The sequence below is a fragment of the Triturus cristatus genome, chromosome 3_1, assembly GCF_964204655.1.
Source record: "Triturus cristatus chromosome 3_1, aTriCri1.1, whole genome shotgun sequence".
Lineage (NCBI taxonomy): Eukaryota > Metazoa > Chordata > Amphibia > Caudata > Salamandridae > Triturus > Triturus cristatus.
This window is the reverse complement of record NC_140583.1, coordinates 921,897,690-921,916,469: the sequence shown is the minus strand read 5'-3', so window position 1 is coordinate 921,916,469 and position 18,780 is coordinate 921,897,690. Positions and strand designations below refer to the sequence as shown.

The following is an 18,780-nucleotide window of genomic DNA, read 5'->3' as shown; positions in this document are numbered from 1 at the left end:
CCCACATGCTCGTGGCCCTTCCCTCCGTGCTCGGTCCCCACATGTCTCCTTCCTGCCAGGCACCGCACCCCCTGCCCCTGTCACCACTGCTGCGGTGAGTGCGGAGTCTGTGGACATCCTGAGGCAGTTGCAGGTTGGTCAGACTGCGATGCTAAATGTCCTCCATGCCCACACCCAGGTGCTGACCCAGATGGAGGCATACATGGAGGGCATGTCGGCTGCGCAGTCTGACCAACGGCAGTTGCTGAGGTCCATAGACTCCACACTGACTGCAGCACTGGATCTCCTGCAGCGCTGCGTAACACCCCCTACCCCTGCCCCATCCACAATTCCCACTCCCGTGCCTGTCCCACGCACATCCAGACGTCAGCGTGCACGCACCCCAACAGACACAGGCACCACACCACCAGGGAAGTCGAAGCGCACACCTCCTGTCACGCACACACAGGGTGAGGAAGGCACACCCACTGGGTCGGGGGGGAAACGTAGAACACGCAGCCACAGTGGGAGTCCGCATTCCACACAACCCACTCCCTCCAAATCCACTCCCCTTAGCTCTCCTGGCCAACAGTCAGTGACAGCATCATCCACTGCGAGTGTGCCCCCCAGCCCCAGGATGACACCACCCCGCAAGCGGTGGAGGCGGGACCCGGCCAGGGGAGTTGAGTCCCCCACCCTGTCCACACCCTCCCCCAGTGGCGCTGCGACCCATCCCTTTGCCCCCCCCCCCTCCTTGGGGCCTGTGGTTGGATTGGGTACGGGGGAGTCGCTGGGGGAACTTGCCGACGTGTGCAGCGCCATTCTGTCCTCCACCTTTGGCGCTGGCACCCCCCCTGTGGCAGATTCATCCCTCCCTGCACCCACAACACCTACCCTTTCCCCTCCTGTCCCTGCGGTGCCTGTTTCCACCCTCCCCCCTGATGCCCCCTCTTCTGTGGATGAAATGGACTTGTGAACTGTGCAGGCAAGCTAGGGGACACACGTCCCGATGTGTACCCCCCCCCCGGACATTGCTGTTGGGCTGGCCCATGGCCCTTGTACATAGTGGACATTTTCTCAGATATATTTTCCTGCTGAATAAAGCCTTTTCTTTTTGTTTTGCACACTGATGCTTTCCTGGACTTGCTGTTGGTGCTGGTGCTCCCTGCATTGGGGTGGTGATAATGTGTTAGGGGTCTGTGAAATGTTGGAGTGTGCTGCTCATGGGGTGTACCCTGCCATCTGCGTGCCATCACAAAGGTCTCTGCAAATGGTATTTGGTCATGTTTGCTCTCACTGTATGGTGACATTGTCCCAAGGTGTGTTCCGTCCTCTGTGGCCCAGGCCATTTTTCCTGCAGGGTGTCTCCCAAATGCTGTGCTGTGCTGTGCCTACATTTCCTGGATGTGTGAGGGTTGCCTTTCAATATAGCCATGCTGGCTCAGCGATGGCTCCGCCTGCATCTGGGGTATCACCCTTGTAGGTCACTGAACTTGTTGATGGGGTATATTGTCCGATGTCTGGGCACTGCTGGGAGTGATAGGTACACACCCCTCCTGTGTCTGGGCACTGCTGGGAGTGATAGGCACACACCCCTCCTGTGTCTGGGCACTGCTGGGAGGACCCTGCACCCACCCCTCCTGTGTCTGGGCACTGCTGGGGGTGTTTTGCACACCCCATTCTTATAGCAGGTTCGGTGCGTACATGCACGGGTGGGGGTTGGGTGCGTACATACACGGGTGGGGGTTCGGTCCGTACATACACGGGTGGGGGTTCGGGGCGTACATACTCTGCTGGGGTGGGGGTTCGGTGCGTACATACACGGGTGGTGGTTCGGTGCGTACATACACGGCTGGGGTGGGGGTTTGGTGCGTACATACACGGCTGGTGTGGTGGTTTGGTGCGTACATACACGGGTGGGGGTTTGGTGCGTACATACACGGGTGGTGGTTTGGTGCGTACATACACGGCTGGGGTGGTGGTTTGGTGCGTACATACACGGGTGGGGGTTTGGTGCGTACATACACGGCTGGGGTGGTGGTTTGGTGCGTACATACACGGGTGGGGGTTTGGTGCGTACATACACGGCTGGTGGTTCGGTGCGTACATACACGGCTGGGGGGGGTTCGGGGGCGTACATACACGGGTGGTGGTTTGGTGCGTACATACACGGCTGGGGTGGGGGTTCGGTCCGTACATACACGGGTGGGGGTTCGGGGCGTACATACTCTGCTGGGGTGGGGGTTCGGTCCGTACATACACGGGTGGTGGTTCGGTGCGTACATACATGGCTGGGGTGGGTGTTAGGTGCGTACATACACGGGTGGGGGTTCGGTCCGTACATACACGGGTGGGGGTTCGGGGCGTACATACTCTGCTGGGGTGGGGGTTCGGTCCGTACATACACGGGTGGGGGTTCGGGGCGTACATACTCTGCTGGGGTGGGTGTTAGGTGCGTACATACACGGGTGGGGGTTTGGTGCGTACATACACGGCTGGTGGTTCGGTGCGTACATACACGGCTGGGGGGGGTTCGGGGGCGTACATACACGGGTGGTGGTTTGGTGCGTACATACACGGCTGGGGTGGGGGTTCGGTCCGTACATACACGGGTGGGGGTTCGGGGCGTACATACTCTGCTGGGGTGGGGGTTCGGTCCGTACATACACGGGTGGTGGTTCGGTGCGTACATACACGGCTGGGGTGGGTGTTAGGTGCGTACATACACGGGTGGGGGTTTGGTGCGTACATACACGGCTGGTGGTTCGGTGCGTACATACACGGCTGGGGGGGGTTCGGGGGCGTACATACACGGGTGGTGGTTCGGTGCGTACATACACGGGTGGTGGTTCGGTGCGTACATACACGGCTGGGGTGGGGGTTTGGTGCGTACATACACGGCTGGTGTGGTGGTTTGGTGCGTACATACACGGGTGGGGGTTTGGTGCGTACATACACGGGTGGGGGTTCGGGGCGTACATACGAGGGTGGGGTGGGGGTTCGGGGCGTACATGCACGGGTGGCGCTTGGGTGCGTACATACACGGGTGGGGGTTCGGGGCGTACATACCAGGGTGGGGTGGGGGTTCGGGGCGTACATACACGGGTGGCGCTTGGGTGCGTACATACACGGGTGGCGGTTCGGGGCGTACATACACGGGTGGGGGTTCGGGGCGTACATACACGAGTGGGGGTTCGGGGCGTACATGCACGGGTGGGGGTACGGGCCGTACTTCCACGGGTGGGGGTACGGTCCGTACATACCCCTGCCCACGCTCTGCGTGCCTGGGTACGGGCCGTACCCATGCCTTTGGTGTGTGGGTACGGTGCGTCCCACCATTGTTGCGGGGCCGTGGGGTCCGCACCGTACACAGGCCTTGGGGGCGTGGCTACGGGTTGTACCACGCGTACCCCTACATGACCCCAGCAATGCTGGTACGAGCTGTACCAAGGCCTTTCTGACGTGGGTACGGGCCGTACCGCTATTGTTGGAGTGACGTAGGGGGAAGCGTGGTACGTTCCGTACCCACGCTCTTGCGGCCTGGGTAGGGTACGTACCGGTTCGCGTGACCATCCACTTCCGTTGTGGCGGACGCTTGCGTTGCTGGCCTCGCCCCCACCCCCTGGAAGTGACCAGGCCCTGATGGTCAGGTATGTCCAGGCCATGTGTGATTTGGTACCATGTGTTGGTGTTGTGTGTCCTGCCCCTGCCCCCCCCTTTGCCCCTGGTTGTTGTGCTGACCTTCTGCGGCGTCTGCGTCGGTTCCTGTACGCCAGGTGGACTGCTAGGAGGGCAGGGATGGCACGTAGGTTCGGGTCCATGTCTGTTCGTCGCGTCCAGCTGCTCCTTGCGTGTGTCGTCCTGATTTCCCGGCAGTTTTTGGCAGCCGGTAAATATTTTCCGTGCGGGATGACGTCGGTTCGAATCGTACTTCCTGGTTCGTGAAACGTAGGCTGGATGCGTACCGACGTCACGTCGGCTCCTTTCAGGATCGTAATTGTGTTTAGTTTCTGTTCGGTCGGTGTTTTGTTCGAATCGTACGGAAATGGTGTTTCCGTATGAATCGTACTTGCATTTTCGGATGGATTTCGCACCGGGTACGAGTCGGACGGAGAAAAGGCTCCGTCCGACGGTTCGTACCCGGTTTTTACCGGATCGGAATTGGCACCTAAATAGCGGCCCTAAATCATGTTGATTGGACTGCCAGTTCTTCTCATGCAGATAGGGTAGTAGTGTAACAGGACATTACAGAATTCTTACGGAGGGTGCGCACATTTTTTTGGGGGGGTGGTAGACAAGAGGTATAGTAGGCAATAATGACTCACTTGTGAATGGTGAGCTAAGAACATGCATGATAGATGAGGTTCATGGCAGCAGAGCCACACGATGATAATAGGGAATCATCTTGGAACCCTTGAATGACGGCTCCAGTGAAGCAGAGATGATGGCGCCTGTGCCATTGTTTCAAAGTTATAGCACAAATGCAGAACGAGTGATTTCTCCCAAAGAGAAGTCCAGTATCTGAAATTAGTTTAGATATATGTGATAAGCCTCCTTCTAAAAGGTGCCAAGTTCATTTATGAAGAGGCAGTCTCTTATGCTCAAATTGGGCCTTTCAGCAGATTTTGGCACAGTGGAGAACAACACTCTTTTGCAACACGTTTTCCGTGTTGTGGGAGCCACCAGACACCATAGCATGGTTCAAATTATTCCTGACTGAAGCCATCCGGCAAATGAAACCAAGGTCTTTTCTATACCACATGTCAGCCTTTGAATATGCAGGGATCTGACTGACTCATTCAGTAGCTACTTTAGGACATTATTTATCTGATGTGCTGACCGCAAATTATATGCAGACGATAGAGTTTCACAAGAGTTACAGCACTGAATAGTGCAGGATATTAAAATGTGATGGCTCATAAGAACCTTAATCTCAACCAGTGGAAAAATGAGCAGATCATTCTTTGTATTAAGGACAGACCTTCTCGAAGTTCCTTGAGCTTCTGATATTTTCAGGCTACCTAAAGATTGCTCTGGCAGGAAAAGTGAAAAAGTTTATATTTGATGAAGATGTTTCCCTTAAATCTCAGATTCAGGTTGTAACTCAAAGTTGCATCTGTAATAGTAATATTTAGACTGATCTTGCTTCTACTTTCCCTGGAGAATTGTGCATTGATTGTGGGGGATGCAATCAACAATTCTTGCAATGCGCTCTTGACTCATGAATCCCAAGGGCAAAGGACACAGACGTTTGTGCCATTTTAGCCTAATTTTAAGGGATCATGTTACGGATGCCCATTGATTCCTTTACTGGTTCCCAGCTTAGTCTTGCATCGCATTGAAAATCCTGTGTACAGCGTGCAAGTGCTAGTGTCAACAATACCAAAATTAATCTTCAAATCATGATTCCTGCTTTACAGAGTAAATATCAAAACAGACTGCTAACTCTTAAATATAACCTAGTTACTCTAGAAGCCAGAGCCTTGTCATTACAGGAACCACTGCGGTGGAATTCATTTTAATCGGTGATAAACATCTCTTCTAATCAAGTAACCCTCAGGAAAAAGCTGAAGCAGTTAAGTAGGGTTGTGATCATCGCCAAAAGACCCCTGCAGAGTGGTGCATTCTATATAAGTGGTGTCCCTTATTACCTCAGAAAGGCTGCATTGTGATAAATAACTTTATTGATGTTCTGATAAAGCTAGAAATGCATAGTAATTCTTGCTCCTTACTTAATTTTACTCTATTGCAGCCACTGGACCTTTTTGTTCCTATGACTCATCCTATGGAATATGGTTTCCTGGGCTGTTTCCTGTACTACCTAGTCTGCCTCCTCCATTGCTTGGTTCTTTGCATGTACTGTATGCTGAACATGTTTCTAATTACTAGACTCATCCAAGTCTTCCTAGAATGAAGAGCTCTTGCCTGTTTTTGTTATGACCTTTGTAATGATGCTTGAGGGATGGCAAGGCTAATCCCACCTTCTTCTCTTATAGGTGGCTCCTCTCCCTGTATCAGTATTCAGGAGAGTGCGGATCACTTGTTTGAACGTAGCGGAAAAGGGTGTAAGCAGTGAGAGAGAGCAAGACCCTTGTTTATAGCAGGATGGTTGTTAGAAGACCTGCGCTGGACTCTGAGATACAGGATGGCACAGTGTTGCAAAGGCATATTATGACTCTGTCAAAAATAAAAAACAAGAGTATCTGAGTAATAGTACGGAACTCTATAATGGGTAAGTATATTGTCAGAAGCGTAAACTGCTTACCTAGTGTGTGAGGCACTATCACTCTATCCAGCGAACAGGCAAACCAGGAAACATGTCTAAGAAGATAAAATGCTACCCTTTCTACCAGAAAGTAAAGTCCTAGTCACCATACCTAAAAAGTGGAATTCCGTAGCAAGACACAAATGCAGGTTCCAAATAGTCAGGCCAAATTACAGGATGTGGGAGCACACCGCTGACCTTTCAGGCAAGGTTCGCCCCTGGCATTCTGGTTAATGCAGTCTCTTGTAGATCGCTCCGATATTTTCGAGTGTTTCACCAAGGTTGGCGCAGATAGTGCTGATCTCTAGACACGTGTTTCTGGTTTATTAACCGTCATCAGTAGAGAATACAGACTATATTTTGGGGTTTGCTGAGTAGGCTGCCAAACATTATATCAGGTCCGGTCCCTCTCACTAGCGCGCAGGTGCTTCAACCACAAGCTCGTCAGCTCAATGACTCACGGGAGTACTTTAAATAGACAACAGGATGTGGGAGCACACCGCTGACCTTTCAGGCAAGGTTCGCCCCTGGCATTCTGGGTAATGCAGTCTATTGTAGATCGCTCCGATATTTTTGAGTGTTTCGCCAAGGTAGGCGCAGATAGTGCTGATCTCTAGACACGTGTTTCTAGTTTATTAACCATCATTAGTAGAGAATCCAGTCTAATATTTTGGGGTTTACGGAGTAGGCTGCCAAACATTATATCAGGTCTGGTACCTCTCACTGGCGTGCAGGTGCTTCATCCACGAGCTCATCAGCTCAATGACTCACAGGAGTACTTTAAATAGACAACAGGATGTGGGAGCACACCGCTGACCTTTCAGGCAAGGTTTGCCCCTGGCATTCTGGGTAATGCAGTCTCCTGTAGATCGCTCCGATATTTTCGAGTGTTTCGCCAAGGTTGGCACAGATAGTGCTGATCTCTAGACACGTGTTTCTGGTTTATTAACCGTCATCAGTAAAGAATACAGTCTTATATTTTGGGGTTTGCTGAGTAGATTGTTTAATGTACACAGAAGGCTTTGTGAGCTTTGTCAAGATAAAGGCTGGAACATGCAAGATTGGAGAAGGGGATGTGGGAACTCCTTCCTGCCATTGGAATGCTTGCTTGGAAGCTGGCCAGTTATGGTAAGATTCCTCTGGCACGGGGGAAGGTCTCTCTCAAACCGTCTAGTGTGTTTTGAGATTATAAAGCTGAGGGCTGTTGACTTAGGAACCAGGAGTTTGGAATCCGAACGGGGACAGATACGTCTACTAACTAATGTTGCAAGACACAGTCTTTAGCATTCACAAGCTACTTATAGTGCTCTGACCTGAATGTCAAGTCCAGGTCTTCAGGTTGCTGGGTCAATGTCTTTTGGACCCCACCCTGGAAGTTGTTATCCTCCATGTTTATAGTCTCCAATTCCCCATTCTGCATCTCCTCCATGCTTCCTGACTCTCTTATGTGGTGTCTTATATCAAAATATGACTGTTCTTGCCAGATGCTGTCCCTGCACCTCTCTGGCTCTTTAAAAGTTGTTGTGTGATAAATATTCAATTAGAACCCATTCTTGTTATTTCTTGGATCATTATGCGTTTCTACATCTAGCTTGTAAATCTGATTGGTTCCACTTCTCTACTCATACTTATAATTCACAGTAATGTCTAGATATTATTATGTGCATATAGTAAGGGTGTTAGGCAGTAGTAGATGAGCAGCCAACTTTGTCTGACCTTGCCCCACCGACTTTGACAAATATTTTCCCCCAACCCAGCTCACCACTTGCACCCAGAGCTGCTTGTGAAGATCTTGTATCAGAAGTGGAACTTAGGGCCTCATTTACAGTTAAGTAGATAGCCCACCAACAGTCAGACAGTCAGGGTGGCGAATGATATTTCATCTGCTACCGTGACACATTGCCACCCACCATGTCTCAAGATCACCGCTGGCTCAGCAGCGATCTCTGTGCCTTCGTATGAACCGCAGTCATGGCGGTTTTTCTGAGGGCTCTGCAAGTGTTTTTTGCATGGATGCCGCGCTTCAGGAGGATGCGACCCAAACTTATTTGTTTCTCAAAAACATACTCCCAAAGGAGGAGTTTTTTTTTTTTTTTTTAAATCAAAAACATATTTAATCTTTTTTTTTTATGGTATCACTTAGATTTTCTTTGCGGTGACGGACAGGAAAATACTTTAGGCCGTCTACTCTGAATAGGGCATGCGGTCTGATATCCTTTCTCCGATGGGCCCTACTCCATGGGCCTGACAGAAGAAGCTTTCTCAATGTGGAGCCAGCAGGGGCACTTATGTCAGAAAACATATGGTCTACCCAACTTTAGATGGAGCAGGCTGACCGAGGGTTTGGCAAACAGATTACATCACCATGTCAGTGATGGAGAACCCTGTCCAACAAACTTTACGTTCTCCCTTAATCTTGGAGTTTCAGTGCTTATCAAGATGCCCAACTGGTAAACCTGCAACCTCACACAAACTCAGGAGAGTAGCTATCATTAGTAAATCAGCTATAGTGGCAGAAGGGCCCAATGGAGTGAGGAGTCCTCTGCACCCAACATTGAATGGCTTTTTATTCACCCACTGGGAGAGGGGTGGAAGATCCATGCTTGCACCATGGCCCACAACACCTTTGTTACTGCTGCTGCTGTAATATCTGTTGAGAATATTTACATTCCCCCAGGGTAGAACAGGAACATATTTATCTTACAACCAGGAAGAATGTAGCCTTTCTCGGTATAATTCTGTGGCCAACAAATAAATCATAATAATAACAATAATGATAGAAACACATAATTTCATTTGTACAGTGCTCGCAGTACTGAAGATAACAGGTGCTTGTTTTATTAGCCTTGATGTAATGAAATGCTTTTATTAGAAGGTGTGACCTGCAGTTTGCGAACCGGTCAAAAGGTTGAGCAATTCCTCCCGGAGCTATCGCCAGGATGCTTTGAGTACATCAATAATAAGATGGTATATCCGTCAAGCAAGGTATTTCTACTGCAATAAGGCAGTCTGCCAGGGAAGCTGGAGAGCTGCAGTCAGTCCCAAAATAGGATCTGCGACGTGATGCAAATGTAAATAAAGTGTTTGATTTATGCACGAAACATAACACAATGCTTGAAACAACAGGAAGTGCCTAGTAATTATGTTTTTTTTTTACCGAGCTTCTGTCAATCTCTGGTGTTCTTTCCACCATACTTGTCGATGTTGTTTTATCAGCATTAATTCTTTGGTAATCTTTGCTGCGTGTTCTGTTTTCTTTACCTGAAAAAAAAATTATATTTCAAAAGTCAGCTTAATTAGAAAACCCTGTAGTTGTAGTTCACTCTTTTTCTAATTTTAGAACGTGTGTCTATAGCCTGAAAGCTTTAACCAAGTCATGATTTTGTTTTTTGTTTATTGGGCTCTTGAGATCAGTTAGGTTTCACCATGGAGACAGAAAGTGGACATGAGATGACTGATTAAGGTCGAGTGTTCTCACACACCAGGTCAACAAAAGACATAAGCATTCAGAGAAACACAATAACTTACTGATCATAGAACATACTAGGGAAGCAGTTACTATCTTGTAATGATATTTTGGGAAACAAAAGCATGAAAATGGGCTATAGTGGGAGGGACGCCAAAGAGCCAGGCACCAAGATGGATGCACCAACAACTTTTTACTGACTTCTAAAATTGGTTTAGACATTGATAAAGAATATGTATTTGGAAGGGGCATGCTGTAGGCATCCCTTCCAAACAGTGATTCTTATCCACGTTTATCAATGGTTTGGGACCGAAATAGCGGTCGTAAACCATTGAAAAGTTACCGACACTATGCTGGTGTGGTAACCCATCCGTAAGGGAATGAGTCTCTTGAGGACCCCTTCTCCTCTGTGAATGTTAGAAAAATGTTTTGAAGTAGGTAGTCTTACGTGGGACCACTGCAAACTCTGAAGTAAAGTAAAAAAATGTCTTTCTTTTTAAACACAATACGGTTTCTTTTAAGGAATGCCGGCTGCATTTTTTTTTTTTTTTAAATGTTGTCTTTATTAACCATGACCCATGAATAACTTTATTTCGGTCATCAGACCATAAAAGTACAATAAAATATATACAAGTACAAAGATAAGACCATAAATAGAGGAACTGTTTAAGAAAATTATTAAACAATGAGTTATCATGGTTAAAGGAAAAAAGAAGAAAAAGAAACTAAAGCAGAGCATTTCATCAAATAAAACTCATCCTTCTCTGCCACATGCCATATAAAAAGCGGGAAACTGCATAAACAATGAGGGGATTAGTGTCATACGTCAAAACTCTGCATGCTTGTGCACACTGTCTGGGCCCCAAATATTTGCACAAAGGGACAAGCCAACATTTTCGGGTCATACTATAAGCTGGGCAGAAGAACATAATATGAATAATGTCTTCATTACAGATTTTACAGGCTGGGCAGATGCCCTCCTTCATTTTATCCCATCTAGATGTTAACCTCTTCAATGCCCATGACGAGCTGGTCTCGTCATGGGCCGCGGTTGCGCTGTGCCCATGACGAGACCAGCTCGTCATAAACCCCGCCCGCTAATGAAACGGCCGGCACAGGGCGGGGAAAGGGGCGGGCACTGAAGGGGTTAACGCCCCGATTGGCAGGGAACCATGCCTCAACTGAATATATAATTTTCTAGCTAAAGGAGGCTGTACTAAGTCCAAGAATACCTCGAAGCCAGAATCAGTTTTCACCATTAAGAACTCAGAAGTCAACCTCCCCAAAGTGGTCGAGCAGCATACATTTTCAAAATTATAAGATCTTACAGCCGCCAATATCTCTGACTTTTGAGTCCTCACACAGCTAATGGCCGGGGTATCCCAAAGATGGGGCAAACCAACTTGATAGAGGGAAGTCTTTATATGGAGTAGCCATGGTATTTTCTTATAGTTTAGCTGTCTCCAAACTGCAATAAATTCCCCTCTGAAAGTTGCAAGTTCGGGGACAGACCATAGCCTTCTCCAGAATAGTAGTGGTCGTACAGCCGCCAGGTCACTAACGGATTCTAGATCCATATCCAAACGCAGTGGTGTTAGAGGTGTGCTCTGGGGAAGACCAACCAAACCACGCATAAAAGCATGTTCTACCTTCTGTAAGTTGGATGTGTTTGTATGGCCCCACAGTTCAGCAGCATACAAGGCCGCTGACCTCACCTGTATTTTGTAAATCTCTAGTACAGGAGTGACTGGTTTGAATATAGAGATTCTATGGAATCTTCCAATTCCTCCCGTTATCTGCGATAGCCTCAGGGAGGATTTAGCTACTTGAGCGTCCCACACAAAGTGCTCAGTCAGCGTGACTCCCAAATAAATAAAGGTCTTAACTCTTTCTAGGGGGACACCAGCTAGTGCAGGGTTCGGGCGGGTGTGCCTCGGGGGATTGAAGATCATAACCTTAGTTTTCCCCAGATTGATCTCCAATCCCCTCGAGGCACAAAAGATCATAAAGCCGTCCAGGACCCGCTGGATACCCGTTAATGTCCGCGACAACAACAATGTGTCGTCCGCGAACATCAGAGCGGGCACCCGACCAGAAGCCAAAAACGGGGCGTCACTATCCCTAAGACTATTTAATTCATTAATCAGACCATTTACATATAAACTGAACAGTGTGGGAGCCAGTACACAACCCTGGCGAACCCCACAGGTTACAGGAAAACGAGCTGATAGCTCCCCATTCTTCCCACACCTCACCTGTGCGAAGTTCCCTGTATGAAAGCGGACCAACACGTCGAGTAAAAAGATTGGGAGACCAAGTTCCTTCAACACCGTCCATAGTTTCTCCCTGGGGACCAGATCAAATGCGGCCCGCAGGTCCACGAAAACGAGGTAGAGGCTGCCACCCTCCACTCTTGTGGTTTTCCAGTAGAGGACCTGCAGCCGGAAGATCTGGTCAAGAGTAGAAATTCCTGTTCGAAAACCGGCTTGCAAGGGAGTCAATATTGACTTTATTAAAATGCGATCACAGACATGATGATCTGCTTACCCCAGAAGGCCACCATGCATATGATGACATCCCATTGTAGTGACTCACAATTTGTGACCTACTTAACACCAATCAGATTACACAGATACCAACCCGAAATACAAGTTATGTGCACAAAATGTAACTATACACGATCATATGCTATAGTCACTGGGGGTGGTGTATTGTCAGTAATAGAGTCCACTGCAGTTCTGTGCCTGGTGCATGCAATTAAAGGTGATTTGCAGGGCAGTGCATCTAATATATATTACGGCCTCAGGTGAACACAACTTTTCCCACAAAAAACTTGAACCCTTAGTATTGTAAACATATGTTAAAACAACTGAGAAATTACTTAACTGAATCCTAAACATTGCAGAGGACGTGGCTCAACCTTGTACACTGATTTGACCCCAAAAAATAAAAAGGTACCAGAAGAACAAAAAAGAAGACAAAAATAAAGCAAGAGTAAATAACTTGAGAAGAACTAATAAAGAAATTGTATTGTGACACATTACCTCCAGATCCCCAGTTTGGAAATATGATAATCTACATGCCTAAAATGATGCAAGACTTGATTGATGTCCAGTCCACAGAAATCGAATCTTCATGGAATGAGATGAAAATGGGATTTGGGTCATTAGGCAGGATTATAGCGAGATCAAAAAAGAGTAATTGATTTGAAAAAAAAACTACCCCATGGTGCACGACTTTGGCCTGCAGTCTGCAGTCTACATGTCTACCTGTTTTTGGTACAGGTTATACCAAAAAGACAGATGGCGAGGGATACAAGGAAACCCTAGATGTTATGGCCACCCATAATACTGTCCCAGGAAGATTATTGCTGTGATAGGTACTTATAACCATTCCATCCTTGGAGTAAAAGGGTGGTGGAAGGAATGTCAGTGGGACAAGAGGAGGGGAGGAGAGTAGTGTATAAGTAACAACAAAAGAGAATTCATACCTTTGGAAACTGATTGAAATAGTCCCATTTAGCGACCTACAAGCAGAATATCAACTGAATGAATCGGAGACGTTCCGATATTTGCAAATACGCCACGCCATAACTACCGCTGTGACGAGCGGCAAGACTCTGCCTGAGGCACCCTATTAGAAGATAGACTCCTAATGGAGCCCATGCCACGTAAAGCAATATCACTTACATACCGTAAATTAACCTGCTACGTCTCCGGCAGCTGTGAGAAACGGACATTGGGTATTTAGAAGATGACGATTGGCAGGAGGCACTTTCTTACCCCAAAGAGGTGGCTATCCCAATGCAGCTTTGGTTAATCCAACTAAAAATCCTGCACAGAACATATCTCTCTGCAAATACACTGGTTAAAATGGGACAAAGACCTGACTCGGAGTGCCTTAGATGGTGTTCCGGGGAAGGCACATTTTTTCATACGATCTGGGATTGCCCAAACATTCCCCCATACTGGGTGAAAATTGTCACCACACTTAAGGAGGTGGGTGGGAAGGATATCAACAGCTCTCCACGACTTTGTCTGTTAAACATATGGGAGGTAGGGGTGGGCGGAAAATTACGTTCCACTCGCGGAATTGGTGAAAATTCGGCATTTTCGCGTTCCACGCGAAAATGCCGAAACTTCCGCGATCAGCAGCGGAACGGAATTCGGGGGCATGAGGTATTAATTAAACCTCACCAGGAAGCACTTACAGGTAAAAATAAAGCAGGTGCCCGAGTTGAAGCTCAAATTTGGTAACGCATTAATCAGCCCAAAAACGTCGTGAGCACGGGCGAGGCTGGGCAGGTGTGCTTTCTCCCCATATCTACCTGCCAAAAATTAGCTGTGATCCCCGATGGAGGTCTTTGCCTCCATGACTTTCTCAAGCGCAATCCCCTGCAATCCCTGTGTAGCTCATGTGACCAGGAGGTTCTTTCTCCTCATCTGCTGCTCTGATCGGTGTCTGGCCTTTTATAAACAAGGGGCATGTGAACTCGTATAGAAGCCTCGCCCGTTTGGCCCCGCCCCACACACACTACTAACGGTATGCTACTTCTTCCCCCCTTTTCCCACAATGATGGACAGCTCACTCAAGGGACCCCGGCGCCTTTCGGCGCGGTGGCAAAGTTACAGACACACATGGTCACTGAAGACAACTCTTCTGGCCCTGTACGCAGCTGTAGTGTAGGAAAAGATATATACATTTACCCAACGAGGTAGCACTTACTGATTAGCCAGTAGAAAGTACTCAAATTGAGTAGAGGTATTGTGCAAAACGGCGGCATCTTCTTGGGATACATATATGCAGGGCAGGACTCATTCTCGTGCGCAATTCCCGTGTAGTTCCTGTGACCAGGAGGTTCTTTCTCCTCATCTGCTGCTCTGATCGGTGTCTGGCCTTTTATAAACAAGAGGCATGTAAACTTGCATAGAAGCCCCGCCAGTTTGGCCCCGCCCCACAAACACTACTAGCTGTATGCAACTTCTTCCAGCCCTTTTCCCACTATGATGGACAGCTCACTCAAGGGACCCCGGCGCCTTTCGGCGCTGTGGCAAAGTTACAGACACACATGGTCACTGGAGACAACTCTTCTGGCCCTGTACGCAGCTGTAGTGTAGGGAAAAAGCTCTATACATCCACCCAACGAGGTAGCACTTACTGATTAGCCAGTAGATTAGCCTGCATAACGGGTGCAGCAAAATCTCTACGAGCACGCGAAATTCCGCGTGTTCGTGGAGATTTCGTGCCGTTTCGCAGAAGTTTGCGAAAGGCACTTCTGCAAATTCGGCCCCCCCCCCTAATGGGAGGCTACTGACCTAACCCAGACCGAACGCACGTGGGCCTCACTGGGATTCACCCTTGCCAAGAGAAACATCGCTCAGATGTGGGGGACTGGAGAGTTGCCCGTGTATCGGAGGTGGGCAAATGACATGGATAGTGCAATTATTGCAGAGAAATAGATATTTAAACATAGGGGCTGTCCTAAGAAATGGGATCCAAAATGGGCCAAATGGAATGTATCAAGAGGTGATTTATGTGTTTCCCCAGCGGAGGAACTGCGGAGTGCAAGAGCGGGCATTGATCTTGACTCGAGCCAGGGTCGTTATGATAGTATGCTCAACCTGTATTGCTACATTTGATCATTACTGTGCCAATGTCATTTTTGAATGTTATATGGCTTCGCAATTTACCTCACTGTACTGTCACAACTGTTTAATAAAAAGATTATATTAAAAAACAGAGAGTTCATGCAAAACCCAAAAACTTAATGTGGTAACTCTGACAGGACTACATGCCTGCCCAATGGCAAGGGTCAGGATTAGGTTTATAAATATAGACGCTGAAGGAGGTGAGATACTGTCTATCAGTGGTACTTGACAACATTTCAGTAGCAGAAATAATTTAGGTAGAGAAAACAGTAGCATTAACTGCATAACAATATTTGTCCTAAGCGTGGATCAGGCAGCGCTGGAAAGCCTTCTACAGTCTTAGCCTGGAAGATTTAGGAATCTGGAAAGATTTTACAGCAGAAGTAAAAACTATGTACTAGGGTTGCATAGCACTAGATCATTTACAATAGTCATCTTTTCGGCTGAGACAGGTATATTTCATGTTACTACACTTTTCACAGTCACAGTCAGGATTGAGTCCTTCAGTCCATGAAACATCAGAATGGTAAAAGATAGAGATCAAATTTCAGCCTCAGTGGTATCAGAGTATATGCGAACTAGAAAAGGAAACAGAAGAGGAAGCAAACGTTTCCCACCACCCCTCGCCAGATTTCCATAGCACTAGCTGTTTAGCGCACAGATTTAGTATGCCTGTTGATGCTTTTTACACAATTTTCTTACTGCATGTTTCAAAATGAAAGAATTAGAGTGTCAATTTGCATGTGATAGGTCTTTATGCTTTCTGATAAAGCATGATGATCCATGATGGTGATGTAAAGTTCTTGTTTCTCAATTAAAAGAACGAAATTGCAAACAGCCTAAAAGATCTTGATACCAGAACTCGCCACCACATTAATTCAGCTGGAAGTCCCATTGAACCTTACTTAGCATCTCAGAAGTGATCACTCAACCTTAAATCGAGACAAGGAAGTTAAAGAGCAAATAGAATAACTCTCTGAGCTGCTTAATAGAGGAAACCGCATAGCCGATGTGGTAAGGAAAATAAGCATTATAGTCACTAATGACCTCGAGCTTCATTCTTGGAAAGTGGCAGTGCTTAATTGAAAGCTGAGCAATTTGGACTGAACCATGTGTGACACACTGTGATGCATGCCGTTTCTAAGAAACCTGACATATCCACCCACTCTCTGCCCAGTGTTTTATTAGATATTACATTACAGATGTACATAATATGAAAGAACCTCCAACAGGGTGTCTTCTGGTAATGTGCAGTAGTGGCTGCCACAAACAAAGGGTGGTGGGGCAGGTGGGTTTTTCCAACATATGCACCAAAGCACACCAAAGAACTGTCACTTTTATCCTCATTTAGTAGTACATTGAAAAGGACACAACAAAATATAGAAGTTCCATTGACGATTCTCCAATAAGTAATCAACAGCAGTCGGCATATCAGGTCATTTTGATTTATTCCATTTAAGGCAAAAAACGGCAGCCGACGCGCGTTTCTTCCTCCTGGACTTTCTCAAGGCTTCTCTCGAGATTATGAAAAATCAGTTTAAATTTCTAGCACAAGTGATTCATGTGTGAAAGTTTCACTCTAAATCATTTTGTTGTCTACTCACATTCAATCGGCAGCATGTGAGCTTATAGAGCCATAGTTGAAAGTGTGGCAGTAGCTTAATCAATATCTGTCCTTATGATTCAAACGGTCACGTAAGCACCACACAACTGGCTCAATCCGACTTATAAAACGCTAGACCCTGATAAGTCAGCGTAAAAGACACTAGGTCCAGAACTTCACCCAGCCATTCAGACTTTTTCGTATGCAGATGTGTTTATTAATAGTTTTTCAAAGAATGGAATTTACCTTAAGCTGCCGACCACCTCCGCGTCGCGTCATGCCTCCGTGTGCTCTTCCGGGTTCCAGACTCCCAGCATACACTGGGACAGACTCCGTGTGAAATCCCCATGCTAATCTCATGCTATGAGAGCAGCGTGGGGATTGGCCTGAGCAGGCTGAAAAGACCCTCTGCTCAGGACAGGGAGTCTGTGCAGTTTCTCCAGCCCGGCTGTACAATACAGCCAGGTTGAAAAAACCTAAGTGCGCATGTGTGTTTGGCCGGCCTGAGATGGCCGGCCAAACACACATGGTCACTTAGAAGTGCACTAAGCACTCCTCCTCTCCCCTCCCATGCCCCAGCCTGTCCCTCCCTGCACATGCTGGCTCAGTACAGGCAAATGAAAAATAAAACAATGATAGAACATCGTTTTATTTTTCATCTTCTGGCTCTGAGCCAGTGGGACGACGCTCCTCTGCCATTGGTAATGTGTTGTTTCTGCATGCTCAGGTCAAAGTAATGATTACAGATGGGCCTGACAGTATGCACCTTAAAGTTCCTCTTGCTAGGTCATTTCTAAATCACATGTTTAAAACATAACTATATAAAATATGGTAGGTGCTTAGATATGTCTCATTAAACTGCCTCTAGCATATGCAGCATAACTCTATGATGACACCGGAGAATGTGGCCAGAAATGTAAAATTCATCCTAATACATCAGTCAACGTGTTTCGGCCAGTCCTTAATGCTGTTAGGGGTCAATGGCCTTCGTCAGAACTATGCAATCCCTGATTAGAATCCCTCTACCCCAGGCTGGGAAAATTGTAATTGTAGGAGGACAGGTAAACAAACATAAAACATGCAGTGGATACTAGCTGTCAGTTTATTCTGTTATTTTAAGTTTCACATAACTTGCTGCTTCACATTTTCTCTGTACTATTCATCTCCTATCATATAAAAGCCTTTGTGTATGTTTTGCAATGTCCTCCTCCATATCTTATATTCTTCTATATCTCCCTTTCTGTTTCCTTTTTAAAAAAATATTTTTTCCACTTTTTTGAATGAAATTCTTAATTCTTAGAATTCTTAGAATTGCTAATATGTTAGTAATTGTAAGACGTTTTTTATTTTTACACTGAATCTGGAATTCAAAGCCAAGTATGGTATATGTTTTTTCACAAACAAATCTGATTTTTGAGGAAATTGGTACTCCTTCCCCTAAATAATGTTTTATCAGCTTGGTTTTGTCAGACTGACATTCTCCAACAAGAGAAATTGTGTGAGTCCAGAAGGACTAGTTTGCACACTTTAAAGAGAATACCCTAGACCATCAATTCTAGGGTTCTAATTGCTTTATTTCGCTTATACATTATTTAGATTAGCGAGGCAAATAAATATTTTTTCATGTCTTAGAAAAGAAACCTTCCATTTACAGAACACCACATTTACAAAAACACATGTATACACAATGTTATATTCCACTTAAAAACAAAAAATTCAAAGACAAAAATGACAAGTGAAACAAACTTAGACAATCGTGTGAAATAACATTAACATTGAAAGTACAACACCAGTCCTAGTTTTTACATAAGGCACCAAG

The 18,780-nt window shown here is 46.7% G+C and overlaps 1 protein-coding gene across 1 annotated transcript in view; it reads right to left on the bottom strand.

The window, feature by feature from the left end:
- CCDC148 (coiled-coil domain containing 148) overlaps positions 1-18,780 on the bottom strand; it is an 871,149-nt gene that overhangs the window by 573,892 nt on the left and 278,477 nt on the right. The window contains exon 4 of the mRNA XM_085645511.1: positions 9,402-9,505. Coding sequence (XP_085501637.1) covers positions 9,402-9,505 — 104 coding nt within the window. The remainder of the gene's footprint in view (positions 1-9,401; positions 9,506-18,780) is intronic.